General features: G+C 48.2%; 1 protein-coding gene across 1 annotated transcript in view; it reads right to left on the reverse strand.

The window, feature by feature from the left end:
- The window catches only part of KIF3B (kinesin family member 3B), a 29,670-nt gene extending 7,745 nt beyond the window's left edge, over positions 1–21,925 (reverse strand). The window contains exons 1-8 of the mRNA XM_089665559.1: positions 21,798–21,925; positions 10,597–12,055; positions 7,709–7,810; positions 4,881–5,003; positions 3,065–3,183; positions 2,867–2,980; positions 1,998–2,103; positions 205–383 (exon numbers count right to left, since the gene is read on the reverse strand). Of these exons, the coding sequence (XP_089521685.1) occupies positions 205–383; positions 1,998–2,103; positions 2,867–2,980; positions 3,065–3,183; positions 4,881–5,003; positions 7,709–7,810; positions 10,597–12,006 (2,153 nt within the window). The 5' untranslated portion in view covers positions 12,007–12,055; positions 21,798–21,925. The remainder of the gene's footprint in view (positions 1–204; positions 384–1,997; positions 2,104–2,866; positions 2,981–3,064; positions 3,184–4,880; positions 5,004–7,708; positions 7,811–10,596; positions 12,056–21,797) is intronic.
- Between the last annotated feature and the right edge of the window lie 3,041 nt (positions 21,926–24,966).

The raw sequence follows: 24,966 nt of genomic DNA on the forward strand, positions 1-24,966 counted from the left end.
CTGACACCAAAATAATGTTCTGCTCTTGCTAGCCACAGCCTGGCCCTCCTAAGGTTTGAAGGACAGCTGACTGACCCTTTGTTTAGAGAGTCTGGAGACCCCCACTGTAGACCCTCTACACGTATCCCTTTATGTCTACTTTACTTCTCAAAGTCCTCCAACTGATTCCGCTCGAGAAACATTTTCCAGCAGACCTGTACTTGCCTGGCTTTGGACTTTTTACTGGCCGTGCTTTCAAATGTGGAGGCGTCAACTTGGATGTCATCTTCATCCTGAAGGGCAGCTTCCAACGCAGCCTGAACCTTGGGAGCCACGGCTGGACCTTCATAATCCCGAGTCGTCCGACTTGGCATGTCCAGCTCCAGAAGAACAATGTTCTCAGCCTGAAAGATTGTTTTTATTAAAGCGCTAACACCAGGAAAACCGCTAAATACACGGAAGAAATACATATACCAGAGATGTTTTACTTGCCAAAGCCTGTTTTATTTCTGTCTATGCTGTCCTCAGATTTACACAGCTCTGCCAGCCTGGCACAGCAGAACTGACCTTTCTAAGCTGCAGTTAAGTAACCCTTACAGGTCTTGTCCATTCTCCCAGCCTGTAAATGAGCAGTGAAATGATAAGCAGCAGACTAATACACTCATCTCTCCATCACTCTGCTCTCTCCTTCTAGACTCATGTTCTTGTCTTCAACTAGATCAGTGGGTTAGGTGGACCTGAACTCAAAAAGTAAAAATCTGTGAGGTGACATGGAAGATCTAGAAGTGTGAATTGTACTCAAGCAATACCCTGATAAATGTATATTTTGTCCGGAATTCCTCCTGAAATGTAGCAGTGAACTTCCTGGTATGTGAGTGTGCCTAGGCACTCCTTTGTCTACAACCTGATAGCTATAGATCTGCAGTGTGAGATGTAAGGCACTGATGCTTCTGATTGCTAGTTTCACCAGATACAGAGTGAAAATTAGGTGATGTCACTACTGTGCAGCTCACCGTTCCCTTTGCTGGAGGCTCTGACGTGAGGAAGCAAAGCCTTGCCTCTACCAAGATGGCCGCCCTACACAGAGCCACAGTGAAAAAAAGTCAAAATCTGTGAGGTGACATGGAAGATCTAGAAGTGTTAATTGTACTCGAGCAATACCCTGATAAATCATATTTTGTCCGGAATTCCTCCTGAAATTTATCAGTGAACTTCCTGGTATATGAGTGTGCCTAGGCACTCCTTTGTCTACAACCTCATAGCTATAGATCTGCAGTGTGAGATGTAAGGCACTGATGCTTCTGATTGCTAGTCTCACCAGATATGGAGTGAAATTCGGTGATGTCACTACTGTGCTGCTCACCGTTCCCTTTGCTGGAGGCTCAAATGTGAGGAAGCAAAGCCATGCCTCTACCAAGATGGCCGCCCTACACAGAGCCACAGTGAGAAAAAGTAAAAATCTGTGAGGTGACATGGAAAATCTAGAAGTGTTAATTGTACTCCAGCCTCAACCAAAATGGCCGCCCTACACAGAGCCACAGTGAAAAAAAGTCAAAATCTGTGAGCAATACCCTGATAAATGTATATTTTGTCTGGAATTCCTCCTGAAATTTATCAGTGAACTTCCTGGTATGTGAGTGTGCCTAGGCACTCCTTTGTCTACAACCTGATAGCTATAGATCTGCAGTGTGAGATGTAAGGCACTGATGCTTCTGATTGCTAGTTCACGGAGTGAAATTCGGTGATGTCACTACTGTGCTGCTCACCGTTCCCTTTGCTGGAGGCTCTGACGTGAGGAAGCAAAGCCCTGCCTCTACCAAGATGGCCGCCCTACACAGAGCCGCAGTGAAAAACAAGACATGCAAAGCAAACATTAGTTGCAGGGAGAGCACAGGCAATGTTAATGCCTAGTCCTTTGCCCTCTGCTTGGCTTTTTGGGCTCGGTTCCCAGAGTCCAGTTGCTCTTTATCAATTCTGAAACGAATGGACATGTCTTTATAACACCAGCCCCGCCTTACCCTGTATCGAGGATCCGGCCTGACCATCATTGCCATTCTTGCGTGACGACTTAGTGGTCTCTTGTAGCCGATGGCGGACACGGGCCGTCTCATCATCTGCTGATTACTAGACCGAGAAAAGACAAGATTTGCCGGAAGTGCAGAGCACAGATCGGTGCAGTGTATGGGCAAGAGAAAGGGTTTCAATCCATCCCAAAAGAACAAACATTTTCTAAGGATGGAATATATTTTCATCTTTTTTTAAACATTATTAACATTCTTTAACTGAATGCCTTCAACTGAGTGCAATCTAGATCACAGGTGTCAAACACAAGGCCCGCGGACCAAATCCGGCCCTCCAGGCCATTTCATGTGGCCCTTGTACCTCTCCTGCAGGTACCCCCTCTTGTCTCCGCCCCCACCTTGTCTCAGCAGAGAGGAGAACAGAACTCCTCCGTCAAATCCTGCACCTCTCAGTGCAGCTGCAGCACCCCCTCATCTCTGCCTTGACTCTGGTAACTGATTCCACTCCTCCTCTGGTCCTCCTCCAGACCCTGCACTTTCTGCTTTCCAGCTCTGCCCCCAAAGAGGGTGCACGGTGATGTTAGGGAGGGTGTGGGGTTCTTGGGGGAGGGGGTGTGCTCTGGACATCTAGTCTTACAGATACAACCGGCAACCATATTGCTGATACGGCCCGCGATGAAATGCAGTTTGACACCCCTGATCTAGATGAAATACACAGAGCCAAAAGGGCCACAGCTGCAGTTTTAAAACAGAAAGTGAAACAAAAAGGTAATACTCAAGACTGTGCTGACAACCAATCACAGAAAAGAATGGTGGCAAGAAGACCGAATACCAATCAGCATCCAGTGTAGGTATCCAATACTTACTCCAGCCTGCTGATTGGATGAAGCTTCCACTGATCCTCCTCCTCCTCCAGATAGCAGCGGTTCATCATCTTATTCTTCTCTTCCATAGGAATGAAGTTCTCAATGATGAGGTGCCTGTGACATAGGAAATGGTTATACCGGGAGTAGGCCCGAGCCGTGATCAGTGAGCCGCTGCCATTCTCTACAATAGATGCTTACTTTAGTTTCAGCTCTCGGGTGAGCTCGTTCTGCGTCTGCTCCAGCTCTTGGCGCTCTTTTATGTGTTCCTCCTGCAGGTCGTGGATCTCCGCCTTAACCGCCTGCAGCTTGGAAAACAGCTGTAACACGAAGGTGACACGGATAGTAAAGATCACCCATGGCACATGTGAAATCCACAACTCATATGCTCCTTTCTTGATCTAGAGTCTGCACGAGAGCCTTGGCTCTCCAAGGGACTCTCCCTTCTCATTGGCTGAGACAGCAGTGGGAGCCACTGGCAGAGGGATCAGAGCAGGCAACTCCTGCTGAATTGGTCTGTGCTGTGTCTATTACAGACACAGCATAAAATACAGAGCAGATGGCGCCGAATTAATAAAAGGCCTTGCACCCCTTTTGTTACTTAGTGGCAGCATCTGCTCAGATATTTTAGCTTTGCAACGTACAGCCGACGCCTCTCTTTGTGAATTCCCCCAAAGGAGTCCGGCAGTAAGGGCCACAAAACAAACAGCTTCCAGAATGGAAGGTAAATGGACGGCACTTTTCATGACCTCTCGATGATGTTTCAAGAGCCTGCTGTGGCCAGTGGTCAGACTTATCTCCAGGCAGTTCCCTGTAAGGACAGTAGATCTGGATGCTGGGGTCCCCCCACCCTGCATTCACTATATCCGCTCTCCCCGGACCCTGCATTCACTATATCCGCTCTCCCGGACCCCGCATTCACTATATCCGCTCTCCCTGGACCCCGTATTCACTATATCCGCTCTCCCCGGACCCTGCATTCACTATATCCACTCTCCCCGGACCCTGCATTCACTATATCCGCTCTCCCCGGACCCCGCATTCACTATATCCGCTCTCCCCGGACCCTGCATTCACTATATCCGCTCTCCCCAGACCCTGCAATCACTATATCTGCTCTCCCTGGACCCCGCATTCACTATATCTGGTCTCCCCGGACCCCGCATTCACTATATCCGCTCTCCCCGGACCCCGCATTCACTATATCCGCTCTCCCCGGACCCTGCATTCACTATATCCTCTCTCCCCGGAACCCGCATTCACTATATCTGCTCTCCCCGGACCCAGCATTCAGTATATCTGCTCTCCACGGACCCCGCATTCACTATATCTGCTCTCCCTGGACCCTGCATTCACTATATCTGGTCTCCCCGGACCCTGCATTCACTATATCTGCTCTCCCTGGACCCTGCATTCACTATATCTGGTCTCCCTGGACCCTGCATTCACTATATCCGCTCTCCCCGGACCCTGCATTCACTATATCCGCTCTCCCCGAACCCTGCATTCACTATATCCGCTCTCCCCGGACCCTGCATTCACTATATCTGGTCTCCCACAGTACACACAACATGGGAATGCAATTTTAGTAAATATAATTTCTCATCAGCAGTCAGAGCAGTCTTGTGACTTCAGCAGAGCACTGGTCAAAGCTTGTAGGAGGAGTATTCTTTCTGCTCTAGGAAGATGCAAAACCCCTGACCTCTGTCTGATCAGTGCTGATTGGCCCTGTACTGATCACATGCACTCTTCCAAGAAATAAAAAACCTCTCTAGCAATACACACTAAATTGAGCATGTGGCCACGGTTTCAGTCTGTCTTATCAGAATGGACATTTGAACAAGAGGAGGGGCAGAGAAGACAGGATCAAACAGCCTTTTTACACCATGCAGAGGATTAACCCCTTAGGTCCCACAGTGAGTATAACAAGCATGCTTTACTGCATCTACAGACTGATTGTACTCTTGTGGGTTCAGTAACACTTTCATTACTATGGAAAGGCGCCTCCAGAATTTACCTTTTTCAGTTTCTTGGTCTTTATATCCACCTCCTGCTGTAATGAACTATAGGTCTCCTTTAGCTCCAGAGTCTCTTCATCGCGGCTCTCCATCTGTTGCTGCATTTCTCGCTCTCGCCGTTTCTAAATGACCGACATAAACATCAGACCTGGAGCCACGACTTACATTTCATACAAAAGGAACATTAAAATCAGGAACGGCACAAACATGAAACCGTATCTGCACATCGGTGTTAAAGCAGATCTATAAAAAAATAAAAAAACTTCTCTTGTAACCATCGATGAGAAAAGCAAGAGACGAGACCCGTGTATGGACTGTTCAGGCTCTGCCTAATGCCAATTGTTCGGTTTCTTGCAAAGGAAAAGTTCGGTGTTTTTGTAGATCCTCTAAAAGGTTTTCTCGGCCTCAACATCAGTCCACTTACCTCCTCTGGCATAGACCATGTGACCAATTGCCATGGCCCTAGAGTCCATACACAGGCACCAGTGTGCGTGAAACATGCAAGAGGATTCATTCTTGTGTTTGATTTGCCAGTTCGTCTTAATAAAGAAGCCACAAATATTTTCCAGCGTGCTGTCCTCCAATAAGTCAGTGGTTCTCAACCTGTGGGTCACGACCCCTTTACAGGGGTCACCTAAGACCATCGGAAAACACATATTTCTGATGTGTAAAGAGCAGCTACTGTGTTGAAAGCAACTACTGTGTAGAAAGCAGCTACTGTGTTGAAAGCAGCTACTGTGTAGAAAGCAGCTACTGTGTTAAAAGCAACTACTGTGTTAAAAGCAACTACTGTGTTGAAAGCAGCTACTGTGTTGAGAGCAGCTACTGTGTTGAAACCAGCTACTGTGTTGAAAGCGGCTACTGTGTTGAAAGCGGCTACTGTGTTGAAAGCGGCTACTGTGTTGAGAGCGGCTACTGTGTTGAGAGCAGCTACTGTGTTGAGAGCAGCTACTGTGTTGAGAGCAGCTACTGTGTTGAGAGCAGCTACTGTGTTGAGAGCAGCTACTGTGTTGAGAGCAGCTACTGTGTTGAGAGCAGCTACTGTGTTAAAAGCAGCTACTGTGTTGAAAGCAGCTACTGTGTTGAAAGCAGCTACTGTGTTGAAAGCAGCTACTGTGTTGAAAGCAGCTACTGTGTTGAAAGCAGCTACTGTGTTAAAAGCAGCTACTGTGTTAAAAGCAGCTACTGTGTTGAAAGCAGCTACTGTGTTTAAAGCAGCTACTGTGTTGAAAGCAGCTACTGTGTTGAAAGCAGCTATTGAGCTGAAAGCAGCTACTGTGTTCAAAGCAGCTACTGTGTTGAGAGCAGCTACTGTGTTGAGAGCAGCTACTGTGTTGAAAGCAGCTACTGTGTTGAAAGCAGCTACTGTGTTGAAAGCAGCTACTGTGTTGAAAGCAGCTACTGAGTTGAAAGCAGCTACTGAGTTGAAAGCAGCTACTGTGTTGAAAGCAGCTACTGTGTTGAAAGCAGCTGTGTTAAAAGCAGCTACTGTGTTGAGAGCGGCTACTGTGTTGAAAGCAGCTACTGAGTTGAAAGCAGCTACTGTGTTGAAAGCAGCTACTGTGTTGAAAGCAGCTGTGTTAAAAGCAGATACTGTGTTGAGAGCGGCTACTGTGTTGAGAGCGGCTACTGTGTTGAGAGCGGCTATTGTGTTGAAAGCAGCTACTGTGTTGAAAGCAGCTACTGTGTTAAAAGCAACTACTGTGTTGAAAGCAGCTACTGTGTTGAAAGCAGCTACTGTGTTGAAAGCAGCTATTGAGCTGAAAGCAGCTACTGTGTTGAAAGCAGCTACTGTGTTGAGAGCAGCTACTGTGTTGAGAGCAGCTACTGTGTTGAAAGCAGCTACTGTGTTGAAAGCAGCTACTGTGTTGAAAGCAGCTACTGAGTTGAAAGCAGCTACTGTGTTGAAAGCAGCTGTGTTAAAAGCGGCTACTGTGTTGAGAGCGGCTACTGTGTTGAGAGCAGCTACTGTGTTGAGAGCAGCTACTGTGTTGAGAGCAGCTACTGTGTTGAGAGCAGCTACTGTGTTGAGAGCAGCTACTGTGTTGAGAGCAGCTACTGTGTTGAGAGCAGCTACTGTGTTGAGAGCAGCTACTGTGTTGAAAGCAGCTACTGTGTTGAAAGCAGCTACTGTGTTGAAAGCAGCTACTGTGTTGAAAGCAGCTACTGTGTTGAAAGCAGCTACTGTGTTGAAAGCAGCTATTGTGTTGAAAGCAGCTACTGTGTTGAAAGCAGCTACTGTGTTAAAAGCAACTACTGTGTTGAAAGCAGCTACTGTGTTGAAAGCAGCTACTGTGTTGAAAGCAGCTATTGAGCTGAAAGCAGCTACTGTGTTGAAAGCAGCTACTGGGTTGAAAGCAGCTACTGTGTTAAAAGCAACTACTGTGTTGAAAGCAGCTACTGTGTTGAAAGCAGCTACTGTGTTGAAAGCAGCTACTGTGTTAAAAGCAGCTACTGTGTTGAAAGCAGCTACTGTGTTGAAAGCAGCTACTGTGTTGAGAGCAACTACTGTGCTGAAAGCAGCTACTGAGTGGAAAGCGGCAGTATTGGAGGAAAAACAACACTTCATGAATTATAATTACTGGGTAAATAATTTTATGGTTGGGGGTCACCACAACATGAGGAACTGTATTAAAGGGTCGCGGCATTAGGAAGGTTGAGAACCACTGCAATAAGTGTACAGAAACTGGCAGTGATCAAGCTGGATGGGCACACGGTTTGCCACATTTTTTAATCTTTTGTATCTATTGCCAACATATGTAAGATTTAATAAAGATGAATGAAAAAAAAAAAGTGACTATGCCCCTTTAAAACAACTGCCACTTGCCTGCTCAGCAATTTCTTGCCTCTTCTGCTCGAGGACTTTCTGTTGTTCGTTGGTATGGTCCACAATGTTTTTACCCCCAACCAGAAGTTTACTTTCCATGGCCTGCAAAGGTAGAATCATTAGTGATATGATGAGCAACGTTCACATAACAGTCCAAGTTCATCAGCAATTTTAGATCTGGATAGTTGGATACAGAAGTCATGGATGTTAGATGTGCAGAACGAAAAAATTGTTTCATTTTGATTCGCTATTTAAATCGTTTTTTTTAGTTACATTTTTTTTTCGGAATTAGTTTAGTTGATTTGTATTTTAATTCAATGACATTTTCTGAATTCAGTCAAATTGAATTCAATTCAACCAAATAGATAAGCATGGAATCAGCATTCAAATTTATTCTATTCAAAATTCGAATTTCGAAAGACGGTTATATTCTACTTTATTCTATTCTATTATTTTCTATTCTGTTCTATTCCTTTATTTTCTATGCTATTTTATTCAATTCTTTTCTTTTCTGTGCTGCTTTAATCTATTATTTTATTTTCTATTTTATTCTCTGTGCTCTTTTAATCTATTCTATTTTCTATTTTATTCTCTGTGCTCTTTTAATCTATTCTATTTTTTATTTTATTCTCTGTGCTCTTTTAATCTAGTCTATTATTTTATTTTCTATTTTATTCTCTGTGCTGTTTTAATCTTTTCTATTTTATTTTCTATTTTATTCTCTGTGCTGTTTTAATCTACTCTATTTTATTATTTTCTATTTTATTCCTTTATTTTCTATTCTATTTTGTTCTATTCTTTTATTTTCCATTCTTTTCTGTATTACTCTATTCTTTTCTATTCTGTTACTTTTTTTTCTATTCTATTCTTTTCTATTCCATTGATTTTTTTTTCCTATTCTATTTTATTCTATTATTTTCTATTTTATTCTGTTCTGTTTTGCTCTATTTCTTTTCGATTCTGTTCTTTTCTATTCCTTTACTTTGTATTCTATTTTATTCTGTTCTTGTTTTCTAATTCGATTTGATTTTTGGCCCTTATTTCGGATTCGTTTATTGTTTTTTACTGGTCATTTGATTGTTTACAACAATTAACAGTATTGTCGCAATAATGTATTACAGATTTGTAAAGGATATAGATTGTTTTTTTTTTATCTGCAACTACTGCCGGTGGCTATAGCTGCTAGCAGTGATCACTATTTCTTTTCGATTCTGTCCTTTTCTATTCCTTTACTTTGTATTCTATTTTATTCTGTTCTTTTTTTCTAATTCGATTCCAATTTCGGCTGTTATTTCGGATTCGTTTAAAATCGTTACTATTGTAATTCAGAAATTTGGATACATGTGAATCTCTGAAGAAAAGAAAAATTAGAACAAAATAAACTGCACATGTCTAATGGATGTTTATTGCTGAATAACACCCAAGCAGAATGCAGCTGTACAGATGACCTGCACCTTCATAAAGGGTTCACAGTCACTGAATTACGTAATGTTTTATCAAACAGCTTTATTGATACACTTGACCTAACTTGATGCTTAAGTTGCTCCTATGGTGTCCATTTTTTAGCATCCCTGTCATTGTTTAACCTTCCTTAACCACTTCCAGTCCGGACACTTTTACCCTCTTCCTGTCCAGGCCAATTTTCAGCTTTCTGCGCTATCACACTTTGAATGACAATTGCACGGTCATGCAACACTGTACCCAAATTAATTTTTTACCATTTTTTTGACACAGATAAAGCTTTATTTTGGTGGTATTTATTCACCGCTGGGATTTTTATTTTTTTTGCTATGTAAATGAAAAAGTCCAAAAATTTTGAAAAAAAGTGTTTTTTTAATAAAATTTTGCAAATAAATAATATTTCATCATAAATCTTTGCCAAAATTTATTCAGTTATCTTTTTAGTAAAAAAAAAATCCAAATTAGTTTATAACCAAAAATTATAATTTTTAAACTTTTTTTTTACATTTTTATAGTATTATTTTTTTTTTACATACTGTCACCCTAGCAGTACAGTGTCACCATGGTGACACTGTACTACTTGTGGGGGGTGATGAAGATTGATTTTTTTTTTTTTACACTGATTGCTTTTACACCCATATAGGATGTAAAAGCAATCATTTCTCTTTCTCTCTGTCTGCATTCTTGCACTCATTGAGAAGTACTGAGTGAGCTGTGATTGGTCACAGCTTGTCACATGGTACAAGGCTGTTGTGAATAGCCCTGTACCATGTGATCTCTGTGATCATTCACAGACTTCACACGTAGTAAGCAATGATGTCAGAAGTGACATCTTGCTTACTACTTTGCATGTGATCACTAATTGGCCAATCAGTGATCACATGATCGGGACCTCGTACAGAGGTCCCGTCCGACGATCTGTGTTTCACTGTGTCCGGAGGACACAGCGGGCACCGGATCGCGGTGCTGCGCGCTCCCAGGGAGCGCGCACAAGCAGGGTGCGGGGAGGCCGTTTATAAACGGCCACCCGACCCTGCACTGCCACCATCTGGCCGTTTATATGCAACGGCCGGTCGGGAAGTGGTTAACCCGCCATAGAACAGCTATGTCCTCCTCGCTACAACCACGAGGGTTACTAGTCATCCTCTCCGTTGTTCTCCTGCCTGACATCCCATATTTCATTCACTGCATGGACTGAATGAGTTAGAACGGTCATGTAGAAGGGATGTCCCATAAAAACCACCGTTGCCCAGACTCTAAGCTAGGACAACTATTTCTAAAGGAAGAAGCAGCTTTGCCATAGACATGCACACTTAGTTGGTCTGTGAATGCATGTTTATGGAAAGATCTTTTGTCAGAACAAACTTTTAGCTGCCATACAGTGCCTGCATATCTGACCACACTTGCATGCCACTGGTTAGGTTTACCTTGACTTTAGCCGTCAGCATTTCCATAGCCTCTTTTTCTTTTCGTAAATCGGCCATTTTATTCTCTTTCTCCTTCAAAAGCTTCTGTTTCTCTTCCGCCACCAAACTGTGATCTTCGACAATGGCCTTCTTCTCAGTCTCAAGTTTCTCCTGCTGTTCCCTCCAGTAGTCTTTGTCATCGCCATCTTCTTCTCCTTCACAAGAGTCCCCATCACCGTCTCCATCTTCTTCATCATCTGCTGCTCCATCGACACCAGGTCTTCTCCTACCTCGCTTTCGTCTTTTCCCCACCACCTTCTTCTCCAACTGCGCTTTGAGCCTTGCAATCTCCTCCTGGAACTCCCGTAATAATGCGTCCTTGGGGTCTTCGTTCACTCTCGGCTTGTTCTTGATATTTTTGGCACGATTGGCATAGCGTAGAGTTGTCAGGGACTCCTCAACGTTATAGGAGGCAGGCCCAATATTGGCCACCATAACCGTCTTCGCATTGCCACCCAATGAATCCTGCAGTAACCTAGTAAGTTTAGAATCTCGGTAGGGAATGTGGGTGCTTCTGCCATCCACAAGGGCAGATATAACATTTCCTAGTGCCGAGAGAGACAAATTAATTTTTGTAGCTTCCTTTAGCCGTTCGCCTTGGGCTCCAGTCTTTGTTTGACGTTCACTACCAGCCAAGTCGACCAGATTGAGTTTTCCTACTCGGATGTGGTTCTCGCCATCCAAACCAATCTCACTGCACTCAATGGTGATCATAAAGATGGCATGGGAGCGGGAGCTGTGTTCATTCATGTTGGTGGCGCCCACGGAGCGGTTCTGGTTGCCAACATTCATGACATGTTCTATTTCCTTCACGCTTTTGGTGACAAAAGAGGACAAGTCTTTGACATAGACCCCAGTGTCTGGTCTTTCTTTAAGTTCTAGACGTTTCGACTGATCTTTGTAGAGAAGGTCTCTGATCTCTTCCTGGTAGATTTCTAAATAAGAAGCCCTGACCAAATACTGTTGATTCTGGGAACGGGATATGTGGGTGAAGATGTGTTCAAAAGAATTTGGTATTACACCCCTCTTTTCCGGATCACCTCGTAGTCCTTCCATCGTGTAAGTCTTCCCAGTTCCTGTCTGGCCATAGGCAAAGATGGTTCCATTAAAGCCTTGCAAGACAGAATCCACCAACGGCCTGAATGTTTCATCGTAAAGCTCCACCTGCTTAGAGTTAGAGTCGTAAACCGCGTCGAACGTGAATGTTTTTGGCAACTCGTTACTGGCCCCTTTCTGAATCTTCACCGACACTTGCCCGAGCTTCACATCCACCTCAACCACTTTTTCAAAGCCGGCAGCAGTTTCCTTGGTGTTCATAGGCCGGCACCGCACCACCACCCTCACAGTCTCCGAGCTCTTGGACTTCGACATCTTCGGTGTGGTCAGTCTAGGATTCTTCTCTAGTTATCTATTTACCACCCTACATGAAAAGCAAGCAAAAAAAAACAAAAATAGAGAAATCAGCTGAAAATCTCAAGTTATTGGTTTTAAAATGTAAAACATTTAGAATCAACTCTATGTATGTTTCATTATAGGATGCTTGTTACTGTTCGACTATCAACCGGTAGTTACCAAATTATTGTAAGTAACATTCATAATGGTCTCATTGCATAATCTGCAACACAATCATCTTCTCAGTATGGAGAGGTCTCCTTGTATTGGAACCTTGAATGCCCGTGGAGTATTTATGAAAATTGATGTTTGTGAGATCTGCTGTGGTATTCCATCAGCACATCTGTCATTGGAGCATCAAGCGCGCTCCCTGCCATGCTGCGAGCGTCAAGGTCAGTGTTCCGGCAAAGTGGGTCAGAGCGGATGATGCAGGAGAGGTGGGAGGGGGAGCATGGATAGAGGAAACCTCAGTACATGATCTGCCCTGATTCATATAATAATACTGATTACTTCCAAAAACACTAATATTACACATTACACCCGAAGGCTTGTCATACTTGCATTAGGGGGACAATCATTTAAAATTCAAGAGCCATTTAGTCCAAATGAAGAGCTAGGAGACCAATATAAAACAAACCTAAAGGAATCATAGAATGAGTAAATGCCTAAATAAGGTACATTTCTGTTGAAGTGATCAGTAGATCTAAGGATGGAGGCAGCTGGAGTTATATGTACAAGTTGACTTTTTATGCAAGAGTCAAGCTTTGCCCCGCCCATTCCCTGTACTGTTAATTGGACTCAACGACCAATAGAGATGGAAGATAGTAGAGCCATATAAAACGTTTGGTCAATGAGAGCACCAATTACATTGCAGTTCCACTAGGGCGGCAGAAGAAGGCAGGCCAATGTTTGGTATGACTGTTTGCATTGGCATTCAGAGTTCACAGAAAGTCACCTCTCCTTAGGCGTTTAAATTTTGCTTTATAAAATTTGTGCACCCGTAACGGAGGCCAATGGGCGTTCCCAGGCCATAATGGACCCCTGCAGATGTTCTCTGCCCCTAACAGACCCCGGCAAGCGATCCCTGCCCGTAACAGGCCCCAGCCCATAATGGACCCCGGCAGGCATACCACGTCCGTAACAGACCCCAGTCCAGTTCTCAGCCCATAACAGACCTAGGCAGACATTCCCCACCTGTAATGGACCCCATCCCAGTTCTCAGCCCATAACGGACCTAGGCAGACATTCCCCACCTGTAATGGACCCCATCCCAGGTCTCAGCCCATAACGGACCTAGGCAGACATTCCCCACCTGTAATGGACTCCATCCCAAGTCTCAGCCCATAACGGACCTGGGCAGACATTCCCCACCTGTAATGGACCCCATCCCAGTTCTCAGCCCATAATGGACCTAGGCAGACATTCCCCACCTGTAATGGACCCCATCCCAGTTCTCAGCCCATAACGGACCTAGGCAGACATTCCCCACCTGTAATGGACCCCATCCCAGGTCTCAGCCCATAACGGACCTAGGCAGACATTCCCCACCTGTAATGGACCCCATCCCAGGTCTCAGCCCATAACGGACCTAGGCAGACATTCCCCACCTGTAATGGACCCCATCCCAGTTCTCAGCCCATAACGGACCTAGGCAGACATTCCCCACCTGTAATGGACCCCATCCCAGGTCTAAGCCCATAACGGACCTAGGCAGACATTCCCCACCTGTAATGGACCCCATCCAAGGTCTCAGCCCATAACGGACCTAGGCAGACATTCCCCACCTGTAATGGACTCCATCCCAGGTCTCAGCCCATAACGGACCTAGGCAGACATTCCCCACCTGTAATGGACCCCATCCCAGTTCTCAGCCCATAATGGACCTAGGCAGACATTCCCCACCTGTAATGGACCCCATCCCAGTTCTCAGCCCATAATGGACCTAGGCAGACATTCCCCACCTGTAATGGACCCCAGCCCAGTTCTCAGCCCATAACGGACCCCGGCATGTGTTCCCCGCCCGTAACGGTCCCCAGCATGTGTTCCCCACCCGTAACGGACCACGGCATGTGCTTCCCGCCCGTAATGGACCCCGGTATGTGTTCCCCACCTGTAACGGAACCCAGCAAACGTTCCCGGCCCCTAACGGACCCCAGCAAACAATCCCGGCCCGTAACGGACCCCAGCAAACATTCCCTGCCTGTAACGGGCCCTGGCAAATATTCCCCGCCCGTAACGGACCCCAGCAAACATTCCCTGCCTGTAACGGGCCCCGGCAAATATTCCCCGCCCGTAACGGACCCCGGCAAACGTTTTCTGGCAAATGTTCCCCGCCTGTAACGGACCCTGGCAAACTTTACGCAGCCGGTAAGCATTCTGTGTCCGTAACAGTCCCCAGCAAGCGTTCTGTGCCCGTAACGGGCCCTGGCAAGCGTTCTGTGCCCGTAACGGGCCCCGGCAAGCATTCCACGCCGGTAACGGACCCCGGCAAGCGTTCTGTGCCCGTAACAGACCCTGGAAAGCGTTCCGCACCCATAACAGACCCTGGAAAACATTCTGCGCCCGTAAAAGACCCCAATGGGCATTCCCTGTCCATAACAGACCCCAATGGGCATTCCCTATCCATAACAAACCCTGATAAGTATTCCCCATCCATAACAGACCCCAATGGGCATTCCCTATCTGTATTGGGCCCCAACAGGTGCAATGCAGGGCAATGCTTGACTTGACTTTTTGTATTGGCATTCAGACTTCATTTAAATCCCCTCTGCTTGGGCATTTTGTACAATATAAAATTCCTTCCAACATAAATACGGATGTTAAAGAAATGATTACATTTAGGAAAAACCATAATGTACAACTGGCTTCGGGGTATCTGCACTGAGGGAGTACAAATGTTGCCAGCATGACCTGTTTTTCTAAAAATACTAGTCCCTTGGCTGCCATGTAGATGCAGTGAATGCAGTACATTCAGTCATCACGTCTAGACCAGCATGCAGGTTGGGAGTCCTGATTGCACTCTGTTGCTGGGTCAGTGTCTCCAAATATTGAAGCCACAGGTGGCCAGGCAACTAGCATTTACATAGATACTGTACACATATATATTTCATATATATATTTTTTTTTCTTTTTTTAAGTTATTTACTGGTGAATTAATCATTACAGAGCTGCATTGTGTCTTTTATATCTGTCCAGAGTTCTGGTGTACATTGGTTTGTTCTTGTGTCGCTGTGTTACGGCACCCACGTGGCGCGTCACCGTTTCCCTAGATACATAAAGGTCCTGTTGGATTCTGTACTCTGATCAGCGACCCTGCCAAGGCAAACACAGCTGTCTGAACTTTTCACACTCAGGAGAGGCATGGGATCACTCAGAGCTTCACACGTTCCGTGATTGGGACAGACACCAGCGTGTGGCTCCTGAATGGATTGATATTTTCGCAGTAGATGTGTGGTCATGGATTTACAGGAGGGACATGTCTGGAGCCACTACTGTATTCTAAACCTGACCAGCACATTCCTACATTCTTGCAGGCTGCAGGTTGGTTGAACCAAAGCCCTATTCACTTCAATGGGTCATATTCAGCATCAGTTCCTCCTGTTGAACACAGCATGCCTTTTAATTTTTGGTATTGGCATTTCTTAGTTTAGGTGGACAGTTAGGGGGCTGTAAAAACCACATCTTTTACCGCCCGTGTGAACAAGCCCCAATTCACGCTAGTTTAACACCTCCCTACATCCCATTCGGCTTTCTTGGACCAAAAAACAGGTAACTTTGGGGACAGAAGCCAGTGGGAGTCATCTGTGTCCTCAGCGCTGGACCGGCCACTGTATGTGCAGTTGTGCAAGCTCCAACCATCACTGCTTGGGAAGGATGAGGGGGGGGGGCACACTTTTGGCATTTGATTGGCTCCAGGTGGCACATGCACCACACTTTTGTGATGTCTGTGGTCAGAGTGAGCTCTAAGACAGGAGCTTACATACGGTAGACTTCTGCAGACGGGAGGAAGTGAGGGAGCATGGATGGATGAGTAGATCTTGATGGGATGGGTATGCTATCAGGAGGCCCCAAACCATGACCAGGAATATCACTGATCCCCCTGGTCACCGACTACAATGGAGGAAGGAGAGGCAAGGAAGCACAGGTAAGGGGAGTATGGGGGTGGGGGTCAGGAGAGACCGATATCACCTATCCCCCTAGTCAATGGCTGTCAGGGGAGACTTATCCCTAATCCCCCTGGTCACCGACTGTGATGGAGGGGGGAGTGGCAAGGAAGCACAGGCAAGGGGAGTATGGGGGGGGGGGTCAGGGGGGACCAATATCACTGATCCTAATGGCCACCAACTATGATGGAGGAAGGAGTGGCAAAGAAGCACAAGCAAGGAGAGTATGGGGTGGGGGGTAATGATATAATCAATCTCCCTGGTCACTGACTATAGAGGAAGGAGTGGCAAGGAAGCACAGATAAGGCAAGTATGGGGGGTGTCAGGGGGGACCGATATCACTGATCCCAATGGTCACTGACTATGATGGAGTAAGGAGTGGCATGGAAGCACAAGCAAGGCGAGTATGGGGGGGTGTCAGGGGGAACCGATATCACTGATCCCCCTGGTTACTGACTATGATGGAGGAAGGAGTGGCAAAGAAGCACAGACAATGCGAGTATGGGGTGGGGGGTAATGATATCATTGATCCCCCGGTCACTGACTACGATGGAGAAAGAAGTGGCAAAGAAGCACAGACAAGGCGACTATGGGGTGGGGGGTAATGATATCATCGATCTCCCTGGTCACTGACTATGATGGAGGAAGGAGTGGCAAAGGAGCACAGACAACGGAAGTATGGGGTGGGGGGTAATGATATCATTGATCTCCCTGGTCACTGAGTATGATGGAGGAAGGAGTGGCAGAGAAGCACAGACAAGGCGAGTATGGGGGGTGTCAGAGGGGACTGATCCCCCTGGTCACTGACTATGATGGAGGAAGGAGTGGCTGAGACCCAGAGACAAGGGGAGTATGGGGTGGGGGGTAATGATATCATTGATCTCCCTGGTCACTGACTATGATGGAGTAAGGAGTGGCATGGAAGTACAAGCAAGGCGACTAAGGGGGGGTGTCAGGGAGGGACCGATATCACTGAACCCCCTGGTCACTGACTATGATGGAGGAAGGAGTGGCAAGAAAGCAGAGACAAGGGGAGTATGGGGTGGGGGGTAATGATATCATTGATCCCCCTGGTCACTGACTATGATGGAGGAAGGAGTGGCAAAGAAGCACAGACAAGGGCAGTATGGGGGGTGGGGGGTAATGATATCACTGAACCCCCTGGTCACTGATTATGATGGAGGAAGGAGTGGCAAGGAAGCACAGACAAGGGGAGTATGGGGTGGGGGGTAATGATATCACTGATCCCCCTGGTCACCAACTATGAAGGAGGAAGGAGTGGCAAGGAAGCACAGGCAAGGCAAGTATAGGTAGGTCAGGGGGAACCTTTGCAGAAACAAAGTCACTGTGGCCTGTCTGAGCAAGCTGACCCTATCTCTTCAACCACATTTACAGGAAAAAGATCCGAGTTATGAATCTGCAGAAATGGCTTCAGATGTTACCTGCTCACGGTCACATGAATTAAAATCTTCTCCATGCAGAAAAAGTCAATTTCTTTTGAACCTTTACAAGATTTACCTTCTTATAATGAATATTGATCAATTGCTTGGTAACACACATTGCTATTGCTCTGAGGAAGGGAGTTCAACTCCCGAAACGCGTTAGCACTTTATCCGAGGATGCATGCTGTCCAGGATTGGCACCTTTGACTTCTTGTCTCTGTTTTTATGACTTTTATGGCTTGTGAGTATGTTTTTGCATCTTTTTAATACATTTTTGGTTTTGCGTTAATGCACCCTGTTTTGTTTTTTTTTCTACAGGGGTATATGTACTAAAACTGGAGCTCTCAGAATCTGGTGCAGCTGTGCATGGTGGCCAATCAGCTTCTAACTTCAGCTTGTTCAATTAAGTTTTGACACTAAAACCTAGCAGCTGATTGGTTTCTATGCAGAGCTGCACCAGGTTTTAGTAAATGACCCCCAATGACAAGTATTTTGGGTACAGATTGGGGCTCAGTGACCTGTCCTGACTATATGAGAACACACCTAACTCACCTCCCATCATTCTCACTTATCTATCAGCCTGAGCAGGCAAAACCTAATTCCCTTTATTTACTAAGGAAAACTAAAACCCACCCCCAGAAACGATTCCTTCTCATGACAGATGATAAATCTCAAGCTTTCACACCCAGGGTGAGCCATTGAGTCCCATATATATGTATATATATTTGATTAAATACTCTGTATTGGATATATTAAAGTTGTTTGGTAATTGAACAATGTTCCTTTGATATACCTTTAGACTGCCTCGGCGGTAGAAATTTTTCAAAAAAAACTCCCCTGAAGAAGCTCGCGAGGACGAAACATGTAGGGAGTAACTACATAACCAAGTTTGAACCTCAGTTGTTTTCTTAGAACTGAAATTGTTTTTATGTTCCTGTATTGTTTTCTTTCTTGTTGTGTTTTTTTACAAAAATACGAAATAAAAATTTCTATAACTTTTTAATATGTTTGGTATTCATGTTCATGCACCCTGAAAGTCCCATCTTCTCTACTGAATATATGATAAACCTCAAGTGTCAGCCTGGCTAACCGGGAATTCCATCTGATAGACAAATCCATCATTTGTGATATTGTGATGTGACATGTCCTATTGATTTCCCATAGAAGGAAGCTGCCTGGGATCGGTGTAACGGACCCAATAACACAGTATAAGATTTCATTATGGGATGGAAAACAATCACAGCAAATAAAGCTCCATCAAGGCAGGGCGGCCATGTTTATATAAAGCAGAACTCCAGCCAGAACATTGTTCTTTTTCTGGTTGGAGTGAGGCAGCTTCTCCTTGGATAGTTCTGATCATCCTTCCTTCCCCTCCTCGTTAGTAATGGAAGGGCTGAGTTCTGTTGGCTGTAATTGCTTTGTGTCTGTAGTGTACCCCAAGGGGTGTCCCTAGCCCCATACCCCAAGGGGTGTCCCTAGCCCCATACCCCAAGGGGTGTCCCTAGCCCCATACCCCAAGGGGTGTCCCTAGCCCCATACCCCAAGGGGTGTCCCCAGCCCTGTACCCCAAGAGGTGCCCCCAGCCCTGTACTCCAAGGGGTGTCCCCAGCCCCCACCTCCCTCTCCACATCTCTATGATGTCCTTCTACATAGTCGGTGCTGTTCACACATCAGACACAATACAGGTGATACATTGTCCTCAGTGTCTGATCTGGATTTTCTTATACATTGTATCTACATTATATTGCCAAAAGTATTGGTCCGCCGGCCTTTCCACACACATGACCATTAATGGCCCCCCAGTCTTAGTCCGTAGGGTTCAATATTGAGTTGGCCCCGCCCTTTGCAGCTATAACAGCTTCACCTCTTCTGGGAAGGCCGTCCACAAGGTTTAGGAGGGTGTCTATGGGAAGGTTGGACCATTCTTCCAGAAGCACATTTGTCAGGTCAGGCACTGATGTCGGGGAAGGAGGCCTGGCTCACAGTCTCCGCTCTAATTCATCCCAAAGGTGTTCTATGGGGTTGAGGTCAGGACTCTGTGCAGGCCAGTCAAGTTCCTCCCCCTCAAACTGGCTCCTCCATGTCTTTATGGACCTTGCTTTGTGCACTGGTGGGCAGTCATGTTGGAACAAGAAGGGACCATCCCCAAACTCCTCCCACAAAGTTGGGAGCATGAAATTGTCCAAAATGTCGCCTTAAGAGTTCCCTTCACTGGAACTAGGGGGCCAAGCCCAACCCCTGAAAAACAACCGCACACTATAATCCCCCCTCCACCAAACTTTATACTTGGCACAATGCAGTCAGGCAAGTACTGTTCTCCTGGCAACCGCCAAACCCAGACACGTCCATCGGACTGCCAAACAGAGAAGCGTGATTGGTCACTCCAGAGAACACATCTCCCCTGCTCTAGAGTCCAGTGGCGGCGTGCTTTACACCACGGCATCCAACGCTTTGCATTGCACTTGGTGATGGAAGGCTTGGATGCAGCTGCTCGGCCATGGAAACTCATTCCATGAAGCTCTCTACACACTGTTGTTGGGCTCATCTGAGGGCCACACCAAGTTTGGAGGTCTTTAGCTATTGACTCTGCAGACAGTTGGTGACTTCTGCGCACTGTGCGCTTCAGCATGCGCTGACCCCGCTCTGTCATGTGACGTGGCCTACCACTTGGTGGCTGAGTGGCTGTTGTTCCCAGTTGCTTCCACTTTGTTATAATCCCACTAACAGTTGAGCGTGGAATATTTAGTAGCCAGGAAATGTCACGGATGGACTTATTGCACAGGTGGCCACCTATCACGGGACCACGCTTGGAGTCACTGAGCTCCTGAGAGCGACCCATTCTTTCACCAATGTTTGTAGAAGCCGTCTGCATGCCTAGGGGCTTGATTGTATACACCTGTGTCCATGGAGGGGATTGGAACACCTGAATCACATGATTTGGAGGGGTGTCCCTATACTTTTGGCAATATAGTGTATCTCTATGATGTCCTGACACATGGCCTGGTCTAGCCTAATCATATGACAGGTGATACATTGTTTTCAGAGTCTGGGCTGCACCCAGGAGGATGTTCTATTCATCGCTATGATGTCCGGACACATGACCTGGCCTGTATACCCATCAGGACACAGTACAGGTGACACACAGCAGTCAGTGTCTGGGATGGATCTTCTCTACATCTGTATGATATCCCGGTACACATGGCCTGGTCTAGCCTGGCCACATGACAGGTGATACATTGTCCTCAGTGTCCTGGCCGAATCTTGGAGTATATCCTATACAATGTGTACACTATGATGTCCTGACACATGGCCCAGCCTGATCACACATCACAGTACAGCGTACATTCGGGGGAATTTATTAAAACTGGAGCAGAAAGTTAGAAGCGGATTGGTTCCCATGCACAGTTTTTCCAGTTTATATAACCCCCCCCTCCCACCAACAGCAATGTACTCAGTGCCTGGGCTGCATCCTGGTACATGACCAGTGCTGACCACATATCCGACCACAGTATAGGTGATACATAGTGGTCAGAATTCCGGACTGACATTCTGTACATCTCTAGGACCTGGTCTATCCTCACCACCTGACAGGTGATACATTGTACTCAGTGTTTACATCTGCAGGATGTCCTGACCCCCATCATATGATACATTGTGTCCGATTTGTGTCCCCTATACAATGTATACATCTCTAGGATGTTCTGACCCCCCATCATGGGGTACATTGTGTGGGATGGATGATATATACAATGTATACATGTCTAGGAGGTCCTGACCCCCCATCATATGATACATTGTTCTCAGTGATGGGGGGTCTGCCCTGTGTCCCCCCCCCCCGGTGGTGCTCAGTGATGGGGGGTCTGCCCTGTGTCCCCCCCCTGGTGGTGCTCAGTGATGGAGGGTCTGCCCTGTGTGTCCCCCCCGGTGGTGCTCAGTGATGGGGGGTCTGCCCTGTGTCCCCCCCCCCAGTGGTGCTCAGTGATGGGGGGTCTGCCCTGTGTCCCCCCCGGTGGTGCTCAGTGATGGGGGTCTGCCCTGTGAACCGGCGTCTAAGAGGCCCTGACATGGGAGGATGAAATCAGAGCGCACACAGCGGAAGTCATGCTGGTGTCCCCCCTCCCCCAAAATACACACAGCGGGTGGGGCCCCTCCTTGTCCCTCTCACCTGCCATCCCGCCGCCGTCCTCGTCCCTCTGTCCCAGTACAGCCGGATGCCGACCGACCGCCGGACCGCCACTTCCTTAGCAACGGTCAACAGGCCGCACAATCCACTTCCCTGGCAACAGGCACCGCCCCCCCGCACTGCAGAGCCATGAGGGCGTGGTTACAGAGGGAGGCTCAGCGCAGCTTAACTCACAAGGGCGGGGCTACATCGTCCGGCCAAGCGTCGAGGGGCGGAGCCTGGGAGCGCTCTCTCCATGCTGGGTTATCCTCACTTCCTGTCTGGGTGACAACGGCTCCCTCTTTTTTTTCTTATATGGGTATCACAGGGACAGGACGTCAAGGAAAATCCCCCTGATTCGGTCACAGATAAACAAATGAATGCAGACACTAACGGGACGTTTTTACAGCGGCTGTTTTTGGCTTTTGGCGTTTTTTTCTACACCCAGTAAACCCAGCAGCGTGTTATCCTATGTGTCCTGTACACACACAGACTGGAAGCATCGTTTATTGGCTGGAATAAACCCCTCAGAACTAGCAGGTTTCTAGAGTTTTTAAGCTGTAAAAATGCTCCAATGCTGAAAAACGCTGCAAAATGGCCTTTTTGGGGCATTTTTTTTGTGTGTAAAAAAGATAAAAAACACAAACACGGAAAAACGCGGCTAAACGTTAAACGCTGAAAAATTCACATTTCTAACACTTCACACAGCGAACCTTACGAATGTTATTAAACCGCTCCGTGTGCATGGTGCCAAATCCCCCCCCCCCCGAGAGACCTCAGCACCCCCCCCAACCCTCTAATGTGCCCCCAGACCCTCTGAGAGACCTCAGCACCCCCCCCCCAACCCTCTAATGTGCCCCCAGACCCTCTGAGAGACCTCAGCACCCCCCCCAACCCTCTACTGTGCCCCCAAACCCTCTGAGAGACCTCAGCACCCCCCAACCCTCTACTGTGCCCCCAGACCCTCTGAGAGACCTCAGCACCCCCCAACCCTCTACTGTGCCCCCAGACCCTCTGAGAGACCTCAGCACCCCCCAACCCTCTACTGTGCCCCCAGACCCTCTGAGAGACCTCAGCACCCCCCCCCAACCCTCTACTGTGCCCCAGACCCCCCTCAGCACCCCAAACTCCCACAATGGCCCCCAACCGCCCCTGAGAGCCCTCAACACCCCCCCATAACCCTCTACTGTTCCCCAGACCACCCTCCCCCGACCCTCTACTATGCCCCCAGACCCTCTGAGAGACCTCAGCACCCCCCCCTCAACCCTATACCGTGCCCCAGACCCTCTGAGGGACCTCAGCACCCCTCCCAGACCCTCTACTGTGCCCCCAGACCCTCTGAGAGACCTCAGCACCCCCCCCAACCCTCTACTGTGCCCCAGACCTCCCTCAGCACCCCAAACTCCCACAATGGCCCTCAACCCCCACCCCCCCCCCCGAGAGCCCCTCAACACCCCCCCACAACCCTCTACTGTGCCCCCAGTCCCCCTGAGAGCCATCAGCACCCCAAACTCCCACAATGGCCCAAACCCCCCCTCCATAACCTTCTACTGTGCCCTCAGACCCCCCTGAGGGGCCTCAGCACCCACAACCTCCAACAATGGCCCCAAACCCCCCCCTTCGAGGGCCCTCAGCACCCCGAACCCCCCCCCCAAGAGATCTCAGCACCCCAACCTCCCACTGCACCCCAAACCCACCTGAGACCCCTCAGCACCCTCAACTGTACACTGTGCCCCAAGACCCCCCCCTTCCCAAGAGCCCTCAGCACCGCAACCTCCCACTGTGCCCCCAGAACCCCTCCCCCCCCCAAGAGCTCTTAGCACCCCCAAACCCTCCACTGTGCCCCCCCAGCAACCCCCAATCCTCTACTGTGCCCCCAGACCCCCCTTCCCCGAGAGCCCTCAGCACCGCCAACCTCCCACAATGGCCCCAGACTCCCCTCCCCCGAGAGCCCTCCGCACCCCCCATTGTGACCCCAATACCCCACTGTGCCCCATACCCACCCAGAGAGCTTTTAGTACCTTTCAACCCCCCCCCCCCCCCTCCTGAGAGCCCTCAGCTGGCTTCCTTCTCTCACCCTTCTGCTGGTTTTCAGCTGCTGCAGAGAGAGCCATACAGGGGATTGGTTCCTGTAATTGCCCCCCCCCCCCAACCTCCTTGTGCACCATACATTTCCCCCTGCTGTCTAGGCCCCCCTAACCCTACAGTGCTGCCAGCTTCCCTCCTCTCCTTCCCACCAATGGGAAAGGTCCAGTAAACATGTCACATTTACCAGCCCTTTCCTGAATGAACACAATGAGTGATTGGTACTAATCACTTACTAATTCATTACTGAAGAATAGTAAGCTGTGGGTTTTTTTTTTTGGGGGGGGGGGGGCTGTCAGGTTGACTGTATGGGGTCCAATTGTTTCTAACAGCAGCCCTGCCCAGACCCCCTGGGAGCCATCAGCACCCCCCCAAGCTCCCACAGTGCCCCCAGACCCCCTGGGAGCCATCAGCACCCCCCCCCCCAACCACCCACAGTGCCCCCAGACCCCCTGGGAGCCATCAGCACCCCCCCAACCTCCCACAGTGCCCCCAGACCCCCTGGGAGCCATCAGCGCCCCCCCCTAATCTCCCACAGTGCCCCCAGACCCCCTGGGAGCCATCAGCGCCCCCCCTCCAACCTCCCACAGTGCCCCCAGACCCCCTGGGAGCTATCAGTGCCCCCCCCCCAACCTCCCACAGTGCCCCCAGACCCCCTGGGAGCCATCAGTGCCCCCCCCCCCCCCCAACCTCCCACAGTGCCCCCAGACCCCCTGGGAGCCATCAGCGCCCCCCCCAACCTCCCACACTGCCCCCAGACCCCCTGGGAGCCATCAGCACCCCCCCCCCAACCTCCCACACTGCCCCCAGACCCCCTGGGAGCCATCAGCGCCCCCCCCCTCAAAGTGCCCCCAGACCCCCTGGGAGCCATCAGCGCCCCCCCCCCCCAAAGTGCCCCCAGACCCCCTGAGGGCGCTCAGCAGCCCACAACAAAGGTGTATTTTTGGTAAGTCCCGGAGTTGGGCTTTAGAGCTGATAGGAGATTTTACTGATTGGGATTCGGCTACTTTAACATCCCCCCCCCCCCCAGTACAGTATAGAAGGATGGATACAACACACACCATGTAAACTCGAATATATTTTATTA

The sequence above is a fragment of the Staurois parvus genome, unplaced genomic scaffold, assembly GCF_062004578.1.
Source record: "Staurois parvus isolate SC_StPar_1 unplaced genomic scaffold, SC_StPar_1.0 ptg002240l, whole genome shotgun sequence".
Classification (NCBI taxonomy): Eukaryota; Metazoa; Chordata; class Amphibia; order Anura; family Ranidae; genus Staurois; species Staurois parvus.